The sequence below is a fragment of the Acanthochromis polyacanthus genome, chromosome 3, assembly GCF_021347895.1.
Source record: "Acanthochromis polyacanthus isolate Apoly-LR-REF ecotype Palm Island chromosome 3, KAUST_Apoly_ChrSc, whole genome shotgun sequence".
Taxonomy (NCBI): Eukaryota; Metazoa; Chordata; class Actinopteri; family Pomacentridae; genus Acanthochromis; species Acanthochromis polyacanthus.
In genome coordinates, this window is record NC_067115.1 from 29,690,206 (window position 1) to 29,715,062 (window position 24,857).

The 24,857-nt window shown below is 40.3% G+C and overlaps 1 protein-coding gene across 1 annotated transcript; it reads right to left on the minus strand.

Annotated features, from left to right (window-relative positions):
* Window positions 1–499: 499 nt before the first annotated feature.
* On the minus strand, window positions 500–22,211 carry abcg2d (ATP-binding cassette, sub-family G (WHITE), member 2d). Its single transcript, XM_051946261.1, has 15 exons — window positions 21,969–22,211; window positions 16,813–16,872; window positions 16,607–16,721; window positions 15,252–15,404; window positions 14,970–15,127; window positions 14,195–14,346; window positions 13,932–14,036; window positions 12,102–12,352; window positions 10,537–10,619; window positions 6,052–6,141; window positions 5,835–5,956; window positions 5,568–5,722; window positions 3,165–3,254; window positions 1,737–1,849; window positions 500–1,649 (listed from the first exon to the last, which is right to left on the minus strand). The coding sequence occupies exons 1-15, from the start codon at window positions 22,181–22,183 to the stop codon at window positions 1,502–1,504; spliced, it is 2,010 nt and encodes a 669-aa protein (XP_051802221.1). The 5' UTR covers window positions 22,184–22,211; the 3' UTR covers window positions 500–1,501.
* Window positions 22,212–24,857: the final 2,646 nt, after the last annotated feature.

A 24,857-nucleotide genomic window follows, 5' to 3' on the forward strand; every position in this document is an offset into this window, starting at 1 on the left:
AAGACAAAAGGACCAACAAGTGCTCAGCATCTCTGGGAACTCCTTCAAGACTGTTGGAAAACCATTTCAGGTTCTACCTCATGAAGATAATGCCAAGAGTGTGTAAAGCAGTAATCAAAGGGTGGCTACTTTGAAGAATCTAAAATATGTTTTACTTATTTCACATTTTGTTTACTCCATAATTCCATGTGTTCATAGTGTTTTTGGTGAGAACCTACAATGTGAACAGTCATGAAAGTAAAGAAAAACCATTAAATGAGAAGGTGTGTCCAGAGTTTTAACTGCTAGTGTACATCCCTACATGTTTTCACTGATAAAAAGGGCAATAAAGTTCAGTGCAATATTAAATTAGGAAATTCTGTCTCTTGAATAACATCTGTTTTTAAAGGTCTATTTTACACCCTAACTTGGTGAACTATTTTAAGGATTCAGTAATGCTCCAATAGTGTTCACTGAATAAATGTGTAGTCTGGTACAGGTTGAGGAAATAAAGACAAAATTCAATTAATTCTGTTGCATTTATTTAGTTTTGTGGACATAAAAGGTAACACTGTAAATTACATGACTTCATAAAAAAATGAAAATATTCATACATTTTAAAAAGCTGCATCAGAACAAACATTTTATGGAACTTAACTGCTAAAACATTAAATTGATACTATCTGCTTTATAGAATTTCTGCAATTAGACATCAGTGTTGAGGTAAAAACCAAGAAAGCCTTGCTTCAGTACAATACATGTAAAAAACAAAAAACAGAATAAAGTGGAAGTAAATACTCAAAACCCTGTTTCCATACTTCTAATGTATGAAACCCACTCCCCTCTTGGGCTTCATCAAGGAAAACAGTTTAGTTCCTGAAAAGTTAAAACTGAGACAAGGCTTTCATTCAATAAAACTATTTACATTAAAAGGATCGTCTCTACACTGAAAATCCACGATGCGACTGTAAACCAAAGGTACATTTGATAAGTTGGACATTTTGGAGATAGCTTTACTTGCCGATTCTGACATAAGATCAGCAAGTTAAAAAAAAACGCACATAAAAGCTGCTCTAATCATTTTCCCCACACTCAGTGTTTATGGTAGCTAGATGCATTTTAAAGCGGTTTTATTAGATCCTAATGATACATTCATGGTCTATATTTTCTGCCCATCTGCTGTGCACCAAAAAAAAAAGAAAAAGAAAAAACACCAGTAAACAGAGTATTAAGCTGCATGTTTCCTCTATACCCACACCATTGTAAGTAATTTATAGGATTGTGAATAGAACAACATGAAAACCTTGTCAGCTTTACTGATAGTACATAGATTTTTTTTGTAAATCTAGACGAAAACAAATTAACTTAGTTTCCTGTCTTTATGCTAAGTTAACCTCCTGACCATTGAATTCTATGCAAAAAGACAAGTGTTCTTCTCCAAAATGTCACACTTATTTGATAATGGCGAGCTGCTTTTAAGAACATCTGCTGACCTCGTGTCTCACAGACCAACACGATGACGTTAAGAGAACTTCTTGATGAAACGCAGCTTCAGGTAAGCGATGGTCTGGAATAGGATCATCATCAGGGCCAGAGCTAGGTGATTCTGCCACAGTCCCCAGTAACTGTAGTCAATTCCCTGGTACTCCAGATGCTGCTCTCCTGAACATCTGGAATAGGATTGTCATGTTAAAACGGGTCAGGCATTAGAGGGAGAGGATGAGGCGCTGTGGACTAACACGAGGAGTTCTACTCACAGGAGACCACCGACGCTCCCGGTGCAGTTGGCCATGACAGACGACCCGGTGCCGTTTTGGGTCGCTGTGTCCCCACAGAAGTTCAGACCGACGAGCTCATTGATGTTCAAGGCCTGAAGATGAAGAACAAAGGAAATATGGTGCGTGTAACTACTGAGACGGAGGATTCAGGTGTCAAACACACAATATAAAATGTATGAAGGCCTTGAGTAGTCAAGAGAGCGAAAAAAAAAAAATTTGTTCAGATTTTAAGGCTATGTTTTATCTTATCCCAAAAAATGCTACCAAGTGCACATAGTAGAACTCATAACGACACATTAAATAATTACATTATTTTGGCAGCACATGAGGCCATTATGCAACTCCAGCCACCACCTTTAAGAAACTTATCCTTGGTCATAGTTTTGGATGAAGACCAGTTTATCTTTACTTTAGCTTGAGGAGTCGGAGACGGATGCAGATGATGACTTGGTGTTTTCAATTATCATGCTTTTGGTACTAGACAGCCAATTCCAGGTCCGTCTCACGATGCCTGAACAAAACTCACGCCAAATATGAGGAAGTTAAAAAAAAATTTTTTTTAAATTGATAAAAACGCAGGCATATGTTTTAACAGACTTTCTCTGCACACAAGATAGTGTGGATTTCAGACATTTTGCTACCATTTGTCCATAATCACAGAACATGCAAAAGACAGTTCATGTTAGCTATGTGACGATTGGCGTCTGTTCGCAACACTCAAAAACAGACTAACAGATTTGGATGAAATTTTCAGGGAAGGTCAGAAATGACACAAGGACCAAATGATTACATTTGGCAGTGATGCAGCTTATAGTCTGGATCCACAGATTTGTTAAAGATGTCTGTATTGTTGCAAAATAGAGACTCAACATCACGGTAACCATGACAACAAGTGAATGCTACATCAGCTGCCTGCTTAAGATCAAATGATTGTGATCCTACTACTAATCCACCGCTGCAGACTTATCCGTCAGAAATGCTATAAACAGTTCATTAAGTTGTGTTTGAGGCCCATCCATGCTTGCTGCCTGCTACATATTTGGGTCACACGATTCTGTATCCACACATCATGTAAACATGCATAACACCAATGCTCAGCACAAGGTCATTTTGTTTGTGGGTACATCTATATTAAATGGTCTATGGTGCCGTGTTTTCTGATCATCAATAAATACTGCACTTCTAAAAAAAAAAAAAAAAAAAAAAAAAAATGCATTTCTGACAATGCCCTGTGGAGAATGAACAGTCTTGGAGCACTGAACTCCGAGCACTTTTGTTCCATTTGCTACACTATGAGATGGGCAGTGTTTAATGTATACCGATATCTTCCTTCTGAACTGCAAATGTTTCTGAAGCTACCCTGTCTGCATGTTCTTCAGTCAAAACTTAAATTTGATTCAAACTTACTGTAAAACCGTAACGAGGAATGCTCAAGTACTTCACCCATGAGAGCCAGGCCATGACAGAGGGCAGGTTAACCAAGAGACCTGAAAAAAGCTAAAAACAAAAAGAAACAGTCTACAAGCTTTTCCCTCCCCACAGCAGGCATATGCTCAAACATGACTTCACTACATTTACACCGTTTCCCCTGGGTTGAAATGGCTGTGAGGTGGTGGGGTGTAGGCAAGGGCCAAAATGACATAACCTTTTTAATAATAAAAAGGTTATGTCATGACCTTCATTTTACTTAAAAATGTGAAAGAAAACTTCAACTCTGGGTTAACAACTGGTTTTCTGAAGGAGTTAGTTCTGTTTTCAAAATGGTTACCTTTTTGAACAAAGAAATAGCTTCTTTAGAATACCAGTTGTTAACCTTGAGTTAGAATACATAATTTTGCACTGTGATATGTGTCAGGCAGCTGAATTAAAGACTTTAAGTAAACATTCTTGAAAACACAAACACCAAATTTGAACACATGCTCTCTTTATTACATGAGGCAAATCAAATATAAGTGGGGATTAATGTTGATCAATCTAAGCTTTCCATGGGTGTATAGTGTTTCTATAACCGCGTTGGCAGTGTTGTTCTATTTTGAAAAATGCTTATGCAGATATCAAAACGGCCTGCCCGTGGGCTGCTGAACCGTTGAAATTACAGAATTGAATGATATAATTGAATTGAATGAAACCATTGAATGATATAATTTCGGGCACTCTATAAATCATTTTATCAAAAGAAATTAGGAACTTTATATTCCGTTCAAATCATTTGTCTCGTTCGTGAGAACAGGTTTTGTCGTGCCTAAATGTTTTAACGGGAGCCATTTTTGTAGTCACTGTCACTTCGTATCGCTGTGGACAACAAAACAGTAAGCAAACTCAGTAAAGGAAGTGAGATCGATGCCTACACTGCGTTGCTCACTTTATTTTGATGACATGCGATAGTTTTGATACTTAATTTGACATGTGTGTGATACACACCTGCTTTTAGCCCCGAAAAACGAAACCATGGAGCGCTGCCGCTTCTTGTCCGCAATGGGGATGTGCCTTGCCGTCTTCAGCCACGGTGAGAAAAGGCTGCCATTCTGACTTGTTGATTTCAGCGGCGAATATACCGGACTTATGTGTCAATGCTTTCTAATATTCAGCATTACTTTTTTTTTTTGGCGCGGACCAGTGAGGCGGCAATGTCGGCAAAATTGTAATGAGGCGGTGGCCTATACCAGTGAGGCGGCCCGCCTCGTCGGTCATATAGGAGGGGAAACGCTGATTTAGACAGAGAACCTTCATTAGTCTGACCTGTTCTTTTTTCCCCTACTGTCAGAAGCCTTCTAGACATGTGAATCTGTTGTACTGAAAACCCTGATCTTGTTTGAATCTATAAGAGTAATTTGTTTGTGTTGCTGCTGCGTTTCCCCCACACCGATAGTTTGAAAAGGTGTTTGATAGAAACAATATTTCTCAGGGTCAATATAATGTACGGGGGTTTGAACTGTTAGATAAATCATCATACAGATTCTTATCCATCATCTATACACGGCTTAATCCTCATTAAGGGGCTGGAGTCTATCCCAGCTGACTTGGGGTAAAGGGTAAATGGTTGTATTTATACAGCGCTTTTATCCAAAGCGCTATATAAATACGTCACATTCACCCATTCACACACTGATGGCGGAAGCTGCCATGCAAGGCGCTAACCACGACCCACCAGGAGCAATGAGGGGTTAGGTGTCTTGCTCAGGGACACCTCGACATGAGCACGACAGGCCGAGGATCGAACCGGCAACCTTCCAGTTACAAGACTGGCCACTCTACCCACTGAGCCATGCCGCAGGGGACACCGTGGACCGGTCACCAGTCTATCACAGGGCCACATATAAAGACACCTACAGACAATTTAAAGTTACCAATTAACCTCTGTTTTTGGACCATGGGAGGAAGCTATAGAACCTGGAGAAAACCCACACATGCACAGGGAGAACATGCAAACTAAATGCAGAAAGATCCCTGGAAGGCAGGGATGCGAACCGGGGATCTTTTAGCTGTAAATGAGAGTGCTGACCACCAATCCACTGCGCAGCGCAGAACCTCATCTATCCCAATTTAAAATAAAAACATACAAATTTCAAGCTGAGTTCTATGGAGAAGTCTTACAGATTAAGAAATTATTCAAAAATCTCAAATCTTTGGTTCCTGGAAAGCATAGATTGAAATTAAATTTGCTAGCATATGTAGACCATCAGCATGTGCCAGATTTACTCCCCCTCCTTACATATCCTCATAGTGTTGACTGCTTATTCTGCTCATGATTTGTCTTTCAGCATATTAAAACAAATGTGCCTCCACGCGCTTGTGGTTACGGTCTCTCACCATCATGACGACGAAGCACATGGACATGATGACGTTGGCGACAGAAATGACGGTCTGGTCGGCTGAGACGGCCACGGTCAAGGATGTGGCCGCATAGGACACCAGCAGCATAGTCAGCAGGAAGATGAAGAAGTTCTCTGGTGTGGACTTGAACCCTGAGTGATCACAAATATTAGACGCTGATTTTGCATTTCAATTCAGCATTTAGGAATCTAAAAATTTTAATTACTCTGCAACTCAATCAGGTCGTGGAGCTGCGACTCTCACCGATCATAAAATAGACGATACAGCTGAAAACGGAAATGATGACAGACCGCCAAACGAGGTCAGACAGCATCTTTGCAATGAAGTAGACCGATACTCTGTAGTAGCCGCTGATGTACTCGTGGCTAGAAGAGGAGAAACGTGTTAAACATGACGTGTTCCAATTTCAATTATGTACAATAAACTCACATTCATGCCAGTTCTGAACTACAGTACTCACTTGAACAGTGTCCTCTCCCTGATGAAGAGCTCTGCTGAAGACACTGTGCCGAAACACTGGTTGACGGTGACGAAGAAGAGGGCTCCCATCCTGCAGGAAGCAAACTACATCAGGTCAATGAGTCTCTAATGGACGATAGCGTATCGCATTACAAAATCTGCAGTTATTGATGGTGACTCCAGGTGTCCCTAAAGACAGAGAAGATGCTTCTGTCTCATCGTAAATCAAGGTCAGTCCTGTGCTGAGTCAGTGACAGCTGTGATTATTAGGGCTGGCCTGAATAGCAGTTTGTGGTCTCCGGATATTCAGGCCCTATTAAAGGGGGGGTATTCGGATATCAAAATTAATATCCTGATACCGCCGTAGTGAACAAATATTCAAGTCCAGCCCTAGTGATTAAGTCTCGTCTGACTTCGAAACACCGATCATGGAATTGATTAGCTGGTCTCAACGCGATTATCGCCACAAAAAGCATAGGGATAGGGAAGCCTCCCTGCCCGGATGGGAGTTTCGCCTCTGGTTACGTGATCGATGCCTGGGGGAAGTGGAAGGGGATCATGTGCCTGGCACCCCTATCCGTGGAGGATGTTTATATGGTTGGATTTGTGATGACCGGTCTGCTGATAATTGGCTTGATCGCGGGCCTGAGGTTCTGGAAAGTTAGGATGACCGCAGATAGAAACAACGTCCAAACTCTGCTGGTCTTTGCAAACGATCGGATCAAGGCTGCTGGTGACCGGAATGATGAACTCAAATGTAAGATGGACAATTTGCTTGGGGCGGCTGTTGATTTGAGTCGCAAAGTGGATGCCATCAAGGTAAGAATCGCCACAGCTGAGGTCTAAAAAAAAAAAGTTGAGAGCAGCTAGGGGGAAGGTGAAATTGCTCCTCTCTCCCACCTAAACAAGAAGGATACTGATTACAGTCTGGCACCCCTGGAACAATAAACTCCTCTGGAAGTTTTTCATGGCCAAGCGATAGCTCTCCTAAACCCCCTGCCCCCCACTTTCCCAAGGACATCTGTTGACTTTTGGACTGGTCCATCTGAGGACATCTCCATAGCAACCTGCTGTGTTATCGCGCTTCCACCCTTGCGAACTGAGACAGAAGGAGATTGGCCACACGCACGCACGCACGCACGCACGCACGCACGCACGCACGCACGCACGCTTCCCACTCACGATGCAACAGCTGCATAGGAGACACTACTGTGCTGAGCTACCTGTTCCATTACCCCCCATCCTTATCCCAACTAACCTTGACTCATGTCATGCTTTGCCTGTTGCGGGTTTGTTTTTTTTCCAGGTTCCTTCTCAAATTGAATTTCCCAACCTTGGAGGTTTCATTTGGTATAACGACCCCCCCCCCCCCCCCCCATTTTTCCGTCTGCTATCCCTACCCCGATCCCAAATGTCTTTGTTTTTCCCTTTTCCTCAAGACAGGTGCGCTCCTAAAGGTGCAGCAGCCCGAGGTGCCATTGGCACGGCAGCTCAAACACAAAACAAAAAAACACAAGTGTCCAGCCAGTCAAAAACTTCTTCATAGGATCTGCAGGAAATTAGAACTGTTAGTGTCAAAAAAAGATGAGTGTACAATCCAGAAGAAAATAGCACAAACTTGACCTGCAAGGAAGGAAAAAAACCTTTGCTGTCCAAAAAGAACATGAAAGCTAAAGGATAGTTTGAACGTACAGCCCAAGAACAGGCCTTTTGGAATAATGTGCTCTGGACTAATGAATCAACAGCAGCAGACCAACATACCAACTGTGAAACATGAAAGATTTAGTTTCATGCCGTTTTGCTGCCTCAGGAACTCGGCAGCCTGCAGTCACCAATAAAGTCATTAATTAAGCGTTGCAACAGAGAGTTCTGGAAGATAATGTGAAGCTATTAAGGCAACTTAAGATTCAAAGTCCACATTTAAATCCCACTGAAAAGTTTCACGAGGACTTGAAGCCGTACATCTGGCAACTGAAGAAATTTCACACAGAAGAGTGGCCAAAAACTGGATCAGAAACTCGTATAGAATAATGCAAAACCTCGACAAAGTGATTTCTATTTGAGGGAACGATACTCGCTGCTAAGGCCACATAAGAATACTACATCCATTATTGCTGTTGGGTAAATTATTAAAAAGACACATTCAAAGAGGATCAAACAATTATTTCTCAATAAGTAGAATCATTCATCTATTCAATATCTATCCACCACTTCTAGCTGCAAGACAACAGTGCTAACCATCAAGCCACTGTGCAGCCCATAAATAGAATCGTTTCTAGTCATTAAATGAGCTGATGGCTCCTGTTTTCTAAAGGACTTTTTCTGTTATTGCTGACTTTCTTATACTTCATTCGCTGTATCTTTTTGTACACCAGGAACAGATTGTACATTTAACATTCAAATTTGCATCCATGTTTGAGGTACCCGATGCCAGTCAGATCAGATATCTGATCCTGCACCGAGTAAAAAGGAGGGAGGGGTGAATAATCTGAAACATTTAAGTCACATACACTAGTGTCTTCCATGTCGCCTATGCATTGACTTAAATATAATCACATAGTTCAGTGAAACATACAGAGAGTAAGGAGGAGGGTTTTCTAATGTGCCTGACTTGTGAGTAGCAGGTTGTGTCCAAGGGGGGGAAAAGAGAAAAAAAAAAAAAAAGGTAAGAGGCTCAGCAGAGCGGTACTTACTCTAGTTTTCACACTTCTTTATCAAAAGCAGATATTTACACAGATGAGCCAGAACATAAAAGCCATCTAGGGCTGAAATGACTCCTCGAATTATTTGAGTAATTAAATTACTAAAATTCCTTGAGGAAAAATTCTCTGAATCGAGGCTTTGTTTAATCAACTACATACTAGACCCTAGGTCATAAACTAGTCTGGACCAAGACATCATCCTATACAGACCTGGACCTATAATCAAATTATGAGGGGATTTTAAATTTGACGGGACACTTCCATTTTAAATGATGCAGCCTTTCTCTTGTCTACAGCATTTAGCAGATCAGAGGGCTTAACTATGAAGGCAGTTCAACACTGTCAGGCTTTTTGTGAGTTTGGGGGGGAAAAAAAAAAAAAAAAAAACCTCAGAGTTAACAGGTATGAAGGTGGTTTCCAACTTTGCCTGACGAATTTGAAGCAGAAGTCTGAATTAACAGACAGGAGTGTTTAGCACTTCACTTGACTCATTTTCCCCACTCAGAATGAACCGATCATGTTCAGCTGCTTCAGTCCACAGGTTGATAATTGATTGATAATAGAAGTTGCACAGTAAAACTGATATTGCACTGGGCTGCATGGTGGTTAGCACGGTCACCTTGCAGCTAGATCTCCGGTTCACGTCCCGGCCTTCCCGGGATCTTTCTGCATAGAGTTGGCATGCTCTCCATGTGTTTGCCAATGGAGAGCAAACACATGGTCACTAACACATGGTACTCCGGTTTCCTCCCAGAGACCAAAAATTTGCTGAGGTTATTTGATTTTCAAAATTGTCCATTGGTGTGAATGCGAGCGATTGTCTCTATATGTATCCCTGTGATAGACTGGTGACCTGTCCAGGGTGTCCCCTACCTTCACCCTAAGTCAGCTGGGTGAGACTCCATCCCTCCATGGCCCTAATGAGGATTAAGCGACGTATAGATAATGGATAGATAAATATTGTACGGAAGTGCGTGTAGGTCTGACTGTCTCACAGTGAAGGAAAATCCCTTTAATTTGGTCAAATCAAAGTATTCCTCAAACCATTCCTGGAGAAGATCTGCAGCGAGCCAGAGAACAATGTCATGCTGAGTAACGCCATGAGTGAACGCTGCCACAACGCAGGACCATACGTGGTCTGCAGCAATGGTGGGGGCATGTCAAAGCAACATCCACTTCAATGACAGAATGCTGTCCAAATCACATTGCCTTCACAATCAACTCAGACTCCCAGGCCACCTTGTTCCATTTCCCCATGGTCAAGTTTGAGCTCACATGCCCATGGTCAGAGCTCAACATGTGCAGCTACGCAAGTAGACACTGAACAAGCTGCAATGCACCGTTTTCCCCATCGTCACCTTTACACAGCCAACAATTTATGCTTCAGCAGCTGTTCTGTAGGATCAGACCATATGGGCCAACCTGCACTCCGAACACCTGCTCAGTCATCCCTCCTCTGATCACTTTTGGTAGGTACTAACCACTGTATACAAGGAACACCACAACGTTCTAATCTAGTCATCAAGCAGTCACCGTTTGGTCTTCGTCAAATTGCTCATGTCTCCTCATTTATCCTGCTTCCCCCACATTAGTTTCAAGCTGTGATCGAATATAGTGCAGTTGCAACAAAATAATCAATGTCAGTCACTTCATCTGTCAGTGGTTTTAATGCTAAGGCATTTAAACTGAAGATTTATACGGAGACATGTTGTCTAGGTCATACATCCACATGTTATACCATCCCAGAATGACTGCAGTGTGTATTTGGGTTTTTTTTTTTTAACCTGTTCTGGAGTCCAGGCTGATCATCTTTCACCCCAAAGAAAGCGGCTCCAACGAGAAGACTCAGGAAAGTGCTGACTCCAAGCTGCACAGACAAAACACAAAGATTTATAGGCTGCGATGACCTTCTACAAAGTTCTGATACAATATACAAGTAAATATTTTTATTGTTACTCAATTTGATGACTAACTGCTTAGAAACTTATCAAAGGAGTTGTTTGGAATGTTTGAAAGAAAAGTGAAAATGTTGGAAAATACGAATAATATAAAATGAGCAAACTGGGCAGTAATTCTCGTCATAGGTTAAACAGAAAATGCTGTCTGAGGATCGGGGTTTCTGGTGTTCACCCTTCTCCCTCCAGAACTGCTGGTGGAGAAAATGACAGCAAAGAGTGAGAAAAGTGAAAGTGACATGTTTTAAGTCTAACAATTTACAGATTATGACTGGAAAAAGTGGTTCCCAGGGTGAAGGGATAAGCCAATAAGGTTGAGCCTTTTTCACCTAATTCCCCTCAGGCCCTCATGTGGAAGCAGAGCAATGGAGGGATAGGTCATGACGGCATCATGTGACGGCTCCTAGAGCAAGGCCAGGGGGCTTTGGCTTGATATGATATCAGTTCAGATCCTGGCCCAAAGAGGCAAGAGTGGGGGTCACAACAGTCACCAAAGCCGATTACAGCACCCACCTAGAGCCCCTCTTGTAGGATTATTTTGACTTATTTAGGGCCAATTAGCTGTTAATTCTTAAAGTGAGGAGAACTCTGACGGCATTTTGGGTCGACTAATGAGAGTATTAAGCTGACCCCTCCAAAGTGCTTTCTGTGTATCCTGCTCATGATGACACCGGACACCAAACAGTTTATGGTCTTTTCTTTCAAAGGTGATAATGCATCATGTTTAAACCCATGACCAAAGACAGTGAAAATCTAACTAGGTGTATACATGTGAGAAAGGTAGAACTTGACTGGTCAGAAATACAGAACACATGATGCTCAATTCAGATCTGAACGTCTTAAATCTTAACACTTCAAAGATTTGTATTGACCAAATAACAAAACTCTTCTTTAACAATATGCAATTAATACTGTAACTGCAAATAAATATCACAGGGATATTTACAGATGTAGCTTTCAAAATCAAAGTTAAACAAAAAAAAAAAAAAAAAATCAGAACAGAGAAACCAGACTTGAATCAACTAGCAAATATATAAAGAAACGGCTGAAAGAATTACATGAACACCATTTTGGCACATAAGCTTATTTGTTTTGTGAAACTGAGTTTCCCTGCCATAACACTAAAGTCTGTTTTCAGTCTGCCTACTTTCTTTTGTGACCCTGTCTGCTTTTTGGATGCGTTTCGTTCCAATTTCCATGACATTTTTGGAAATACACATATTAGCTAATCAGTAAGATGAGACTGCTGATATCCCTCACTATTTCTAGACATGAAGCATGTTTTCTGAGCCAAAAAAACAAACAACAAAACAAAACAGCCTAGCACAGACTGCCTGCAAAGTGACAAATTGCTATTTTTGTCCAACAGTTGCTTTAAATAAAGATGTGCTTACCGGGGTCAGGGATATTTGCGGTTGCATCAGGAGGTTCAGAAAGGTTCTCCTAAGAACCCACTGTAACTGGTGAAAGAAGGAGCTGTTATAAGTGACAGTGCGGGACTTTGGACGTGGTACAATCGCCTTTTTCTCGATGATGCACTCCAGCTCAGTTTTTGTGTTCTGGAAGTCGGTGGTCTGCCTGTATTCATTCAGCAGGCGCTCCTTGACGCCCTGCCTTGCTCTGCCGATTGTGTTACAGTCCAAAACTGTCCAAAAAAAAATACAAGATTTAGTCACTGGAAAGGAGTATGACTATGGCAGATGTCAATATCACCAAAACATCTAAAAATAAATAAGATGTCAACTTTGATAAAATTTGGTCCAAATGTTTATAGGGTGCAGCAAGTCCTTCATGTAGATTAGACAATTTTGCATATTTTACATTCTGTCAGCTGTGGAGTGTAATTTTCTTCCATTTTAAAAGCATTTCTTTTTTGCTGTTAAAAGTGAACTTATTTGGACTGAAATATTGCATAGTTTACATATGTAAATACCCTTCATTTTAAATAAATCACCTCAAAAAACTTGCTTCATCTTGATCCGGTCTAACAAAGTTTGTGTTTCATATTAATATGAAGTGGCTTAAAAGTGCCTTCTGAACGTGTAAACACAAAACATTTGAGTGCAAAAGTCATTCTTGGTCTAAGCTACTACATTCTGATGAAATAATCCCAATTTAAGGGGCTTTTAAAGGTCATTTCGAGGCACTACAACCATATCCAGCAGACCAGTATCATTTTAATGTTTATTATTTTATCCACAGAATTTAAATCAGTGTTTGAGTCCTCAATTTTTTTTTTGGAGGGGGAGAGGTGTCAATTGACTACTCAACTAATCTTTTCAGCATTAGCCTGGAATGGTTTTCACTTCACAGGTGTGCCTTGTCAAGGTTCATTTGTGGAACACATCTCAACATCAACTGTTCAGAGGAGACTGACCAATCAGGACTTTATGGTCAAACAGCTGCTGAGAAATCACTACTAAGGAAAAGCAACAAGCAGAAGAGATTTATTTGGGACAAGAAACGCAAAGAATGGACATTAGACCAGTGGAAATCTGTGCTTTGGTCTGAGGAATCCAAATTTCAGATCTTTGGTTCCACCAGATGCAGAAAAGGTGAATGGATGGTCTCTACATGCATGGTTCCCACCATGAAGCATGGAGGAGGAGGTATGATGGTGTGGGGGTGCTTTGCTGGTGACACTGTTGGGGATTATTCCAAACTGAACCAGCATGGCTACCACAGCATCCTGCAGCGACACGCTATCCCATCCAGTTTGTGTTTAGTTGGACCATCATTTATTTTTCAACAGGACAATGACCCCAAACACACCTCCAGACTGTGGAAGGACTATTTGACCAAGAAGGAGAGTGATGGAGTGCTGCATCAGATGACCTGACCTCCACAGTCACCTGACCTAAACCCAATCCAGATGGTTTGGGATGAGATGGACCACAGAGTGAAGACAAAAGGACCAACAAGTGCTCAGCATCTCTGGGAACTCCTTCAAGACTGTTGGAAAACCATTTCAGGTTCTACCTCATGAAGCTCATGGAGAGAATGCCAAGAGTGTGGAAAGCAGTAATCAAAGCAAAGGGTGGCTTTTTTGACGAATCTAAAATATGTTTTGACTTATTTCACATTTTGTTTACTACATCACTCTGTACGCTTTATTCATAGTTTTGATGTCTGCAGTATTAATCTACAATGCAGAAAATCAAAATAAATAAACATTGAATGAGAGGGTGTGAACAAACTTTTGGATGGTACTGTATATAGAATACCTTCAGGGCATGCCCCTAGTGGTGGAACAGGTGCAGCAGTGTGGTTTCCATTAATAACATCCAGAAAGAAGTCAGCTGGGTTATCGTTTTGCTCACAGTGATACCCTGGAACAAAGACAATGACCCTGTTCAATAATGCATACAGTGGCAATGCCGTTTTCCAGTAGCTGCACAACCTTGTACATTTACCAATTAATCTGAACTTGATCTAAAGACTATAACCAAGTTTCTTGGAGTGATAAGTTCTGAGAGTATGCAGTTACCAATTTTGTTGAAGACGGCCAAAGCGGATTGTGCTCTTCCGTGATACACCAGTTTACCACTAACCAACAGAGTCAGAGTATCAAACAGCCTGTAGATGGAGTAGCGAGGTTGGTGGATGGACAAAATTATGTTTTTTCCTTGTTCAGCCATTCTGAAAAACAAATGGATAAGCAAAATGTGATCCAAGTACAACATAAGTGTAATTTTCAATTTCTAGTTTCAGGAGAGGGGAAAAAAAAAAAAAAAATCGGGGCCCATTTGTGTGTTTCAAACGTCTCCACACCTTTAAACATGAAAACTAAATAAGGTGGCGTCTCATTTTTTTGCATGCGAGGTGGTATTGCCGACACTTGATGTTATACAGACGTGATCTGCAAAATCTGACTTGAGCTATGGAAGAGTGTATATTGGTTTGACAGGGATCGATTAGATCACTTTTCTGGCTTTTTATTGAATTTTTAGGGCCATAATTCAAACATCTTAACATAAACACCTTTTAACTACAAAAATCATGACTGAGTATGGTAGAAAATATTCAGTGACCATGACAGGAGGAGGAGAAAACAACATTTCATCAACATCTGTGTAATAAAGGACAGTAGGTTCACAACAGGCAAATGTGTTGCATACTGTAAATACTGAATGTATTCATATTAAAACGATCAATGTCGCTTTAAATTATCTCCAACATCAAGCCTAACCTTGAACCTGAAGACTCTTCTCTAAAAACAATTCTAGACTAAATCTGGGAAACGATTTCAGTTGCTCCATTACCGTTTCAGCAGCAGAAGGACAGTACAGGCAGTACTAGCATCCAGCCCTGTGGTCGGTTCATCCAGAAAGAGAACTGCAGGATCCATAATCAGTTCCATACCAATGCTGGTTCTCTTTCTCTCTCCTCCCGAGATTCCTCGGACCAGCTGTGTGCCCACCTGGAAAAAACAAACAAAAAAAACATCCCCACAACATTGACCAATCAGTCTATCCCGACTTACCTGATCCCTCACCAGATGAATAATACGGGATACCACATGTCAGTATGTAGCAGCAACACACCTTAGAGTCAGCCACTTTTGTAAGACCCAGTTCTGTAATGAGGTGGTTGACTCGAGCCTCCTTCTCCCTCTGTGGCACTGATTCCGGCAGTCGCAGGGCTGCAGAAAAACGCAGATTCTGCCTCACAGTCAGGGAGCCCATGACCACGTCGTCCTATGAAGACAAGATCAGAAACAGTCATTAGTCAAACGTTTCTTTTGCAGATTTTGTCCTGTTCTACTTTATTCATCATAAACTGACTACATTTCCTCATACTTCATGCAGAGAACTAGAGACTTACAGGGTTTAGAACAACCAACTGCCGCTGAAGCTGCTGTTATCAATAATTTTAGATTAACAGGGGATCAAAGGGCTGTGTGTAACTTAAAAGGCCTTTCTTCTCCTACATTTTTAGGATCTTACAGTTCAGTTCAGATATTTTTTCTGCCCAGACTTTGCCAATGACGTGATCTTTTATTTGGCTTTCTACCAAAAACCAAATAATTAAAATCACCACAAATTTAAACTTGGCAGGGCTCCAAGTAAATTTGAAATCACTGTAAATATACATGTTTTTCATTAACATGTTAGCATTTAGCTCAAAGTGTTCCTGTGCATCTTTGGTCTGGTAGAGCTGCTAGCTTGGCTGTCGACTTCGCTTTGTCCTCGTACCTGGTTCACTCATCCATCTTACGCCTCAGCTTTCAGCCGTTTTTTCTGTGAAATCATTTCTGGAAACCTACAAGACACTACCTGTCCAACATTATACACATGTAGTCACTAACTGGGAAAATGTGCTTTACTACCGCAGCTAAATACACATTTTTCTTGGGAGCTGCTGGAGGTGAAATAAAAACTTCAGACACAATGAAAGCCAATTGTGCCTATGAGTCGCCATAAAGTCAAAAGGTGCTAGGGTTTACAATATCAGAATCAGAAAAGCCTTTAATGCCAAGTGAGTTCGCACACAAGGAATTTGACGTGACGTATGGAGTTGCAGTACCTAGCAAAAACAGACTAAAAGAATAAATCTACAAATCTAAATCTGAGAAATTCTAGATTAAAAAAAAAATATACAAGTATAAGAAGTCTAAGCAGTATTGTGTCAAAGTGTAAACAAAGTACTGTGTTAAAAACAACTTTAACCAGGGTAATAAATTAGAATACAATTTAAATTACAATATTGCACATTAAGGTATTGCATATTGGGTTTAAATAGTGACCATGTATTGATATTGCAGTGGCAGTGAAACAGGAGTCCTTAATGATTTCCTGATCTATTGCTCCTGAGGGATATGGCTTGATAGATTTCCAGTGTGTCCAAAAAACTAAAAATTAAACATGGGGTAAGGTCATTGAAAACCATTCCTATTCACCTGGACCACATAGCCAGAGAGGCACTTGAAATTTGGAGGCTGGGGAGCTCCATCAATAAGAACTTCCCCCGAGAGGCCTGAGGGATCTTTCCTTGCAGCCAGAATATCCAAGAATCTATGAAAAACAAAACATTTAAATACACATGCAACAAATACAGGAATGCGCGTGATGATTTGAATCCAATTTGTAAAGACTCATTACTCACGAAGATTTTCCACATCCAGAAGGTCCAAGAATAGCATTCAGGCCAGGTTTCATGATCCCACTACAAAAAGACAGTAACACAAGTGTATGTGGCCAAATAAAAGCAGATTAATAAAATGAAAAAGCATGAACCCAGACATACACTACCAGGCAAAAGTTTGGACTCTCCCTTAATTTTCCCGTATTTTTGTCAAAACAGCCCAATTAAAGCTGCTGTCCGGAGTTTCCGTTTGTTTTCAATTTATGTATCATTTTTTAACAAAGCTTAAATGTCTTAGTCTAGTTCGATACTATAATATAAAGTTAGTATAACGCGATATGAAAATTTATTCCTGAGCTCCGCCTTCCTCTCATAGACCCCCATGTTATTCCAAAAAGCGCCGGTCGCTGCCGACCAATCAAGTTCGAGCTTCAGCTTTGTCATGCTGTCAATCAACGGTTACGCGCACAGCAAGCAAGCCCATGCAGAGGTGGGCGAGCTACGCACTACGCAACCGCGCGCACATTTGTTTTGCTTGTGGAGGAGAGAGCATCAGGGATCAGCAACTTCCAGAAAAGTTACCAATCCCACGGCTTGTCAGGCCAAGAGACTGCAGGACGTTTTTTGGCTCGGGGTGCTCGCGTCGCTCCCCGACCACGGCCTCCATAGCCCGCCTGACGGCTTCGTTTAGATGCCCGACCTCTGGAGGAAGATGTTGGGGCGTCTGGGACATACTCTTCGTCAGAGGAGTCACGCAATTCTGAACTCTAGATAGAAATAAATAAACAATGTCACACATATACACGCGTAAATGCACTAAGTTTGATAAACAACGTCATCGAGAGGGATACACGAATGTAATCACATATTGAAACTTTACCCGTTCGTCCTAGCAGATTCATGTTATTTTGGTATTAGGACAAGTTAGACTCAATACAGCATTCTAACGTAATTCCCTTATTATTTACTAAATGTAGAAGAGTGGAAAACAGCAAAACAGGCGAGATGCTGCAGCACTCCGGGCACTCCTGTCAGGTACTGCGCGCGTGCACAAATAAAGGGGCGAAATCAGAGGGAGGGAGGGACCAACAGCGTTTTGGGAGACGCTGCGATTCAAACTCCGGACAGCAGCTTTAAGCGCCAACTTTAGTGATTTCCATCCATTCTCTATACACCGCTTTATCCTCACTGGGGTCGCTGGAGTCTATCCCAGCTGACTTGGGCGAAGGCAGGGGACACCCTGGACAGGTGGCCAGTCTGTCGCAGGGCACTTTAGCAATTTGCCATTTCTAATCATTTCAAGAACATTCATGAGTATGCTATGAACAAAATTTAATCAAATAGGGACATTTCTAAGCATTTATTGATGAAAGCATTACTAGAAGGTTTAGGTAGCAACATTACCCCGTTTGGTTAAAACACTTAAAATATCTTTACAAAGGGTTGCATGTCCCCTGTAATAACTATGCCATCCCAGTAGAATGTTTTTTCACACCTTGATTCACAGTTCTTTACTCTGTTCAAATATTTTGTGTTACCTTTGAGTTGATATAAAAGACTGAATTCCTGGAAAGAAGAATTTCTTTAGCCAATTTGAAAATTATCTAAATCTGAAGTGGCATAAAAATGGCCAGAAAACCTCAGTTAAGCAAAGAAAAAGGGATTGAAATTCAGGTCTTGAAAAAAGAAGGCTATTCTACAAGACAAATTGCTCAGAAAGTTAGTCTCACAAAGTGGAGTTGCAAAAACATTAAAGAGATGAAGAAACAGGTTCACATGAAGACAGATTTAATTCTGGTAGAAGCAGAGTCACGTCTAAAGCTGAAGATAAGTTCATCAGGGTCACCAGTCCTCAAAACAGACAAAAGAGCCCCAGAAATAAGAGCGCAGCTGAACTCAACCAGGAGTAATAATGTATCAGTGGATACTGTGTGGCATAGACTGTAGGAATCTGGTCTGAAAGGCAGGGTAGCTGCCAGGAAACCACTGCTAAGAAAGCAGAACATAAAGAAGAGACTTCAGTAGTCTAAAGAACATAGAAAATGGACTGTAGAAGAATGGAAAACTGTTCCATTTACAGTCGAGTCAAAGTTTGAAATGTTTGGATCAAAACGGCGCAAGTACATTCGACGTAGGGTTGGAGAACGCTCGACTCCTGTGTGTGTTCCCACAGTAAAGCATGGTTGAGGTAGTGTGATGGTCTGGGGCTGTTTTGCAGGGGGTCAGACTGATGATCTGCACAAAGTCACAGGAATTCTAAATCAGCATGGATACCACAGTATCTTACAGAGGCATGCCATTCCCTCTGGGCTGCATTTAGCGGGACAGCCATTCACACTACAACGATCTAAAGCTAAGGGTTATGACTTGACCAGCTCAATCCCCTGACCTTAACCCCATCAAACTTGTTTGGGATGAACTGGACAGAAACGTCAAGAACAAGCAACCCACAAGTACTGCAAACCTTTAGGAGATGTTGGCAGAAGCATGGGAGGAAATTTCAAGTGATTATCTCATGTCACTGATTGCAAAAATGCCTTGAATTTGTCAGTTATCAAAGCTAAAGGAGGCTATCGTGATGAGTCACGGATTTAGACAGTTTAACAGTATTTGAAATACTAAATGCATACATTTATGCCAAACGCTTCCATTTTGTTTTCAGTGTTCTTATCTATAGTTCTGTGATTAGAAGTGAAACATGGTTAAATTGCGCTCATAATTTAGGTAATATGAACCAATCAGAAAAATTCGGGGTGAGTCAAAACTTTTGCATGGTAGTGTACATAAATGCTTTTGTTGCCAATTATTAGCAAGGTCTGTAAGCTCAGATTTAAACCTCACTGAATCTATTTTACAATGCAAGTATGAGGGATGTGAGAAGTGGATTAATGTGGTTCTTAGTGAAATTCAAAAGCACCTAAATCATTTCTGTAACACCATGAACTTCATTTTCCCATTATCCCAAACAAAGCAATGTTCATGAAAGCATTTCTGCAATTGTTCGATATCATGAACCTTTCTTCACGACTCCATACAAGACACCCTTTAATCTGTATAAACCATTGAAGAGGGGAAAAAAAAAAAAAAAAACCTTCAAAAGCAAATCCCTCGACAGAACGGTTACACAAGCACCAGCAAGAGTCAGCGATATAAAATGGAATTAGACTGAATTAACGTCTTGAGGTTTATCACGTGATGCTGTTTAATTAGTTTCCCTGGCAGGCTGCTCTGTAATGCGTCAGACAGATTATATGCAAGAACCCATGCTTAATAGCAAATAATTAACACTGTGGCAAGAAAGGACCCATGAAATTTGTGTGAAATTATTCATTCTTCCATGGGAAAAGTCAAGTGTATTTAATACCATTAGAAAGAAACCATTGCATGTCTCTTCTAATTACTGTCCAGTATCACCCAAGGATACAATGAGCCATGTTTAACTGGCATGAAAAACCACTGTTCTCCAAGTGCAACAAGGATTAATGCAATACATGCCAACCAAAAAACAAAACAATCTTGCTACTTCTTAATGCAGGGATGGGAACAGCAAGTTCTGATTCCAGCGGAAAGTTGTTGACCCGGGGGGGGGGGGGCACAGCGACTTCCAATCGCTGGGCCGTTTACAGCTTATTAATGTCGTTAACAAGCTATCGTTAACGGCATTACCATCTTGCGGGAGTATCAGCGACAATAAAGTGTTCAAACTTGAAATGAAATCCGCGGATAATTCCCATCCCTGTTAATGAAAGGCAACAAATTAATATAATTTGTCTTGTTTGAGAAAATCATCTGAAGCATCATTGGGAGAGAAATTTGGCTATTTTGAGTTTAAAAAAAAAAAAATCTGAAACACACATGAAGCACTTAATAGTTTTTTCTCTGAACTACAACATCTAACCAATGTATCATGAATCAAATACTGGAGGATCTGCATGCAAAGCAATATTTTAGGTGCTTTACATCACTTTGGTTACTGAAGACAGACAATCATGTTAATTTTAACTGAATAAACCCCCTCCCCTCACATCACTCCTTAAGTGCACTTCAACATGCAGCTGACTGTGCGATGAACAGTCGTTGTGTACTCAAATTTTTTATTTTTTACATTCATGTCATTTCTGCAGTTACTTACTGGCTTTTAACTACCGCTATGGTAGGCTGTCATAACTACAGCGATGTTATTGCCAACAAAAAACAGGAAGTAATTTAAATTAGCACAACTTTAGCAATGCAACGTAAATGAAAAGCATGACCGACAACGAAGCACGCATCACTCGTCATGACAGTTAAACTGAAACAGAAGACCTGTTAAGTCAATGTTAATTTTGCAGCATCTATATAAATTTACCTGTCGGCTCAGACCGCTCCTGTAATGTTACCTGGCCGTAGCTTACTCCTGTACATTACTGAGAAGACAACGGTGAGGACTGAAAGGTGTCAGAGCTCCATGTATTGGACAAATGGACATCATCCTGCACGATTCCAACATTTAACAGCATTTACTGTTTTATGTGAAATTAAAAACACAGCGTTTAACCAGCAAAACTCCAGCTGATGATGATTATTTAGAGAAGGGCTATAACTGACTGACTAAAATCAGCCAGCCCCTAATTAGAAGACAGGAAGGTTATTGTAAACGTGCTTCTAGGTGCGTGTCTGGAAACACACCGCATGTGGCATGCTGGTCCGGTTGCGGTGCGTTTCCAGATGTGATCCGGTGGCCGCAGCTCATTTCTATAAATGAGACTGGACTTCTACTTTATGCAAATTTGATGCGGGGTGTGGAGAATCCACACATTGTGAAACATCTAAACTAGCCGTCAGTGAACTAAAGACAGATTCAGCTGCTGCACAGCTTATTTCTCGCCTCAAATGCTTTCATAAATACTTTTCGCTGAAGTGTTCTCAAAATAAGAAGGGAAAGTTTACGGCCGAGCCGCTGTGTTTATCCAACACGTCTGCCGAGCTAAAAGTATGGTTACGTGACCATGGAGTGGCCCGCTAGTGACCACACACACACACACACACACACACACACACACACACACACACACACACACACACACACACACACACACACACACACACACACACACACACACACACACACACACACACACACACACACACACACACACACACACACACACACAAGAAGGGGGGACACAGTTACTGACCTGAGACCCAGGAGTATCTTCTTCTCTTCCGGACGGTGGCATCCTCGCCATGAGAAGGCTCTCTTTAGCTGCACGGTGTAGCAGATGTCGTGGAAGCTCACGGTGCAACCACTCCCGTCTGCTGCTGGGTCAGGCTGTGGCTCTACCATAGGGTTTGCAATGACAGTCGCCATTTCAAGGTCGTTATGACCCATTGGCTCCATCTGCGCAGCCATCTGTGTTGGTCACAAAAATATAACGAGAATGAGCCAGACAAAAGCATGTATGAGTTCCTCACAGCGGTTTTTAAACCAGGAACAACCACGTGCACTTAAATGATTAAATATTAAAACATTTGATAAAATACGCACAAACTGTACAGGAAAGATCAAAAGCATACTTAAAAAGATAAGATAAACTGATGTTCAGTACTTCTGACTAATTAGTCCCACAGTGGCTAAAGCTGCATTGTTAGAGCAGTAACGAGTGCAAAGATTTATGAAGTGTAGTAAAATACAAATTAACCCAAATAAATACAAACACCAATTACAGAAATGACTGTATTGCACATTCTTTCATGAAGAGAAATATTGAGAGAAGTACGAATACTACTTGGAAAATTACTTAAAACCACTATCACAGAATTTAGTATTTGTAGAGTAAACATTCTGATCATCGGGTGCAAGTGAAATCCCAACAATAAAGGAAAACATGTTACAAGGAAAACTCCTGCACTTAATAGTGTACTTAAGAGAAAAGCATTAACAGATTAATATACTTCAAAATTGCTGTAGCTGGTGTTAAGAACCTAGATGATTTTCCTTTTTCTAACTGCTGTGTTCCTCAAAATGTAGGACAAAATGACTTCTGTGCATCTCAAACAGCCATTTCATTAACTTTCCCTGGTGAAAGAAAAGAACTCGTACACATCAGGAGACACTGTAAGAATTGTCAAAGTAAATAAATCGAAAATAGAATGGAAAACGCATCATTTCTCTCTAAAAGAAAGGGGAAAAGCACCACAAAAGGCAACTAAAGTGAATACAAGAGCTTCAGAATTGTCTTGGAGTATTTTAATTTAGTTACTTTTCACCACTAGTGTGAGGCTGTTTAATACACTGTGTACAAATTAAACACCTAATGCTTTAAAATCTGTGTTTCTAAAGTGCCACATCAGAGGAAAACACATCATAGTAAAACACATGCAGCCAGTTATGGCATAAACTTTGATAGGAAAAGAATTTACTCACAAAACATGCTATATTACTAAATTTAACTGACAGTTTTAACACCAAAGCAGCCATTTTAAGAGTTTTAAAATATCACGTGGGTAAATAATCATGTTTCTGCACATTTCTGTAAAGACATAAGGTTGAAGTTATACCCATCAACCTTTAAAAGGGAAACACTTATTGTACTAAAAGGCACCATCGACATTCTTTATAAGAATACTAATCTTTTTAAACAAATGGATCCAAAATGAACATACAGACTGATGCAATGGATTTTAGATTCAAGTTTGGCACACATTTTTAGACAACATCAGCATGTCAGTTGTAGAAATGCGACGTCCCTTTGTGAGTTGCTATATCAGCTTCAGTTTAAGCCACTTAGTTGGGACCAATCAAGAAACTAGGGGATAAATTCAGTGTAAACAAAAACAGTTATTCCGAGTTGCTGAAAACCATTTCTATTTTATGTTAGGAATTCCATAACATGAGGTTACAAGCTTAATCTTCCATGAAAACAGATATAAACTAGTCCAATAAAAAAAAAATAAAAAAATGTACACATGTAAGTTTTAAGTTTAAGAATAACACATGGCTCCAGTGTCTTGGGCATTGTGGTGCAACAATTTTTCTTTATGTTCTTGCATGTAGATGATTTTAGATCACGTCTAATTTTCAGTTTTGGCGTACATACTAGACATTCTGAGGCATTTATGTTGTAGTGTGTGCACGCTTTACCAAAGTAAATGAGCATATCATGAATATTATCCGTTTTAAACTGATGATGTTGTTCAAAGCCTGTAGTTTAAGGGTCACTCCAGAATTGAGGACTTAATTTTTTTGCAATTTTCTGCTCCTTATTCATTAATAATAGGTAACAAATTATAATGGCTTGATTGGCTCAGCTTAAACATCAATGGTACCATTTTTATTCCATGTCTTTTTGTTGTTTGTTAACACTAATCACAGTAACAGGGTTGCTAATCCATGCTAATGTTAGCTTTTTCTCAGCAGTAGAAGCTAGATATTTAGCTAGCTGCTACTGCTGACCAAGAGGACAAACTTACTGATGGAAAACAATCAAAAGAATTAGTTTTATCCTGGTAATATTCATAATTGGGTTGCATGAGGTAAAGTGAGACATTCAATCAAGGTTGACAATGGTATGAAAATAGGACATAGCTTTGCTCCACCCAATCTTTAGGAAAATTGTTTGACAATGGTAATTTTCCAGCGTTTCATGTGATTTACTGTTTTCCCCTTCTTCTACCAGCTAAAAATGTTATAACACCTGTTGTGGGACATGAATAACTTTAAAAAATTATCCTGATAAAACAAAATCCCACAATGACAATGGAAAAAAATAATCCTAAAAAAAAAAAAAAAAAAAAAAAAAAAAAAAAAAGATTTAAATTTAATTTTAACTGACTTTTCAGATTCAACTTGGCCATCAGGGGTGGGACAGGAGAAAACATCATTTTCAGGGGAACTCCAGATTTATTTGGCATTTAAAAATATTTTCAAACAGTCTTTTCTCCTAGTTGTTTTAGATTTGGTCACAGGACAAGTAAATTTACACAACAACTGCATGTTTTTAGTATTTTGTACATGGATTTTAGCAAATTCGGATGGTGGGATCTAAAATGTCTTCCAATACTGGAATGACTCACAACTTTAGGCG

What these genes read in the sequence shown, in the direction of transcription:
- abcg2d (XM_051946261.1), bottom strand. Translation starts at nt 22,183, where the DNA reads ATGGCTGCGCAGATGGAGCCAATGGGTCATAACGACCTTGAAATGGCG. An exon ending in CGCAAATATCCCTGACCCCG is followed by an intron (nt 10,620 to 12,101) that starts GTAAGCACATCT and finishes TTGTCTGTGCAG; the next exon opens with CTTGGAGTCAGCACTTTCCT. An exon ending in TTCCTCGTTACGGTTTTACA is followed by an intron (nt 1,850 to 3,164) that starts GTAAGTTTGAAT and finishes CTTCATCTTCAG; the next exon opens with GCCTTGAACATCAATGAGCT.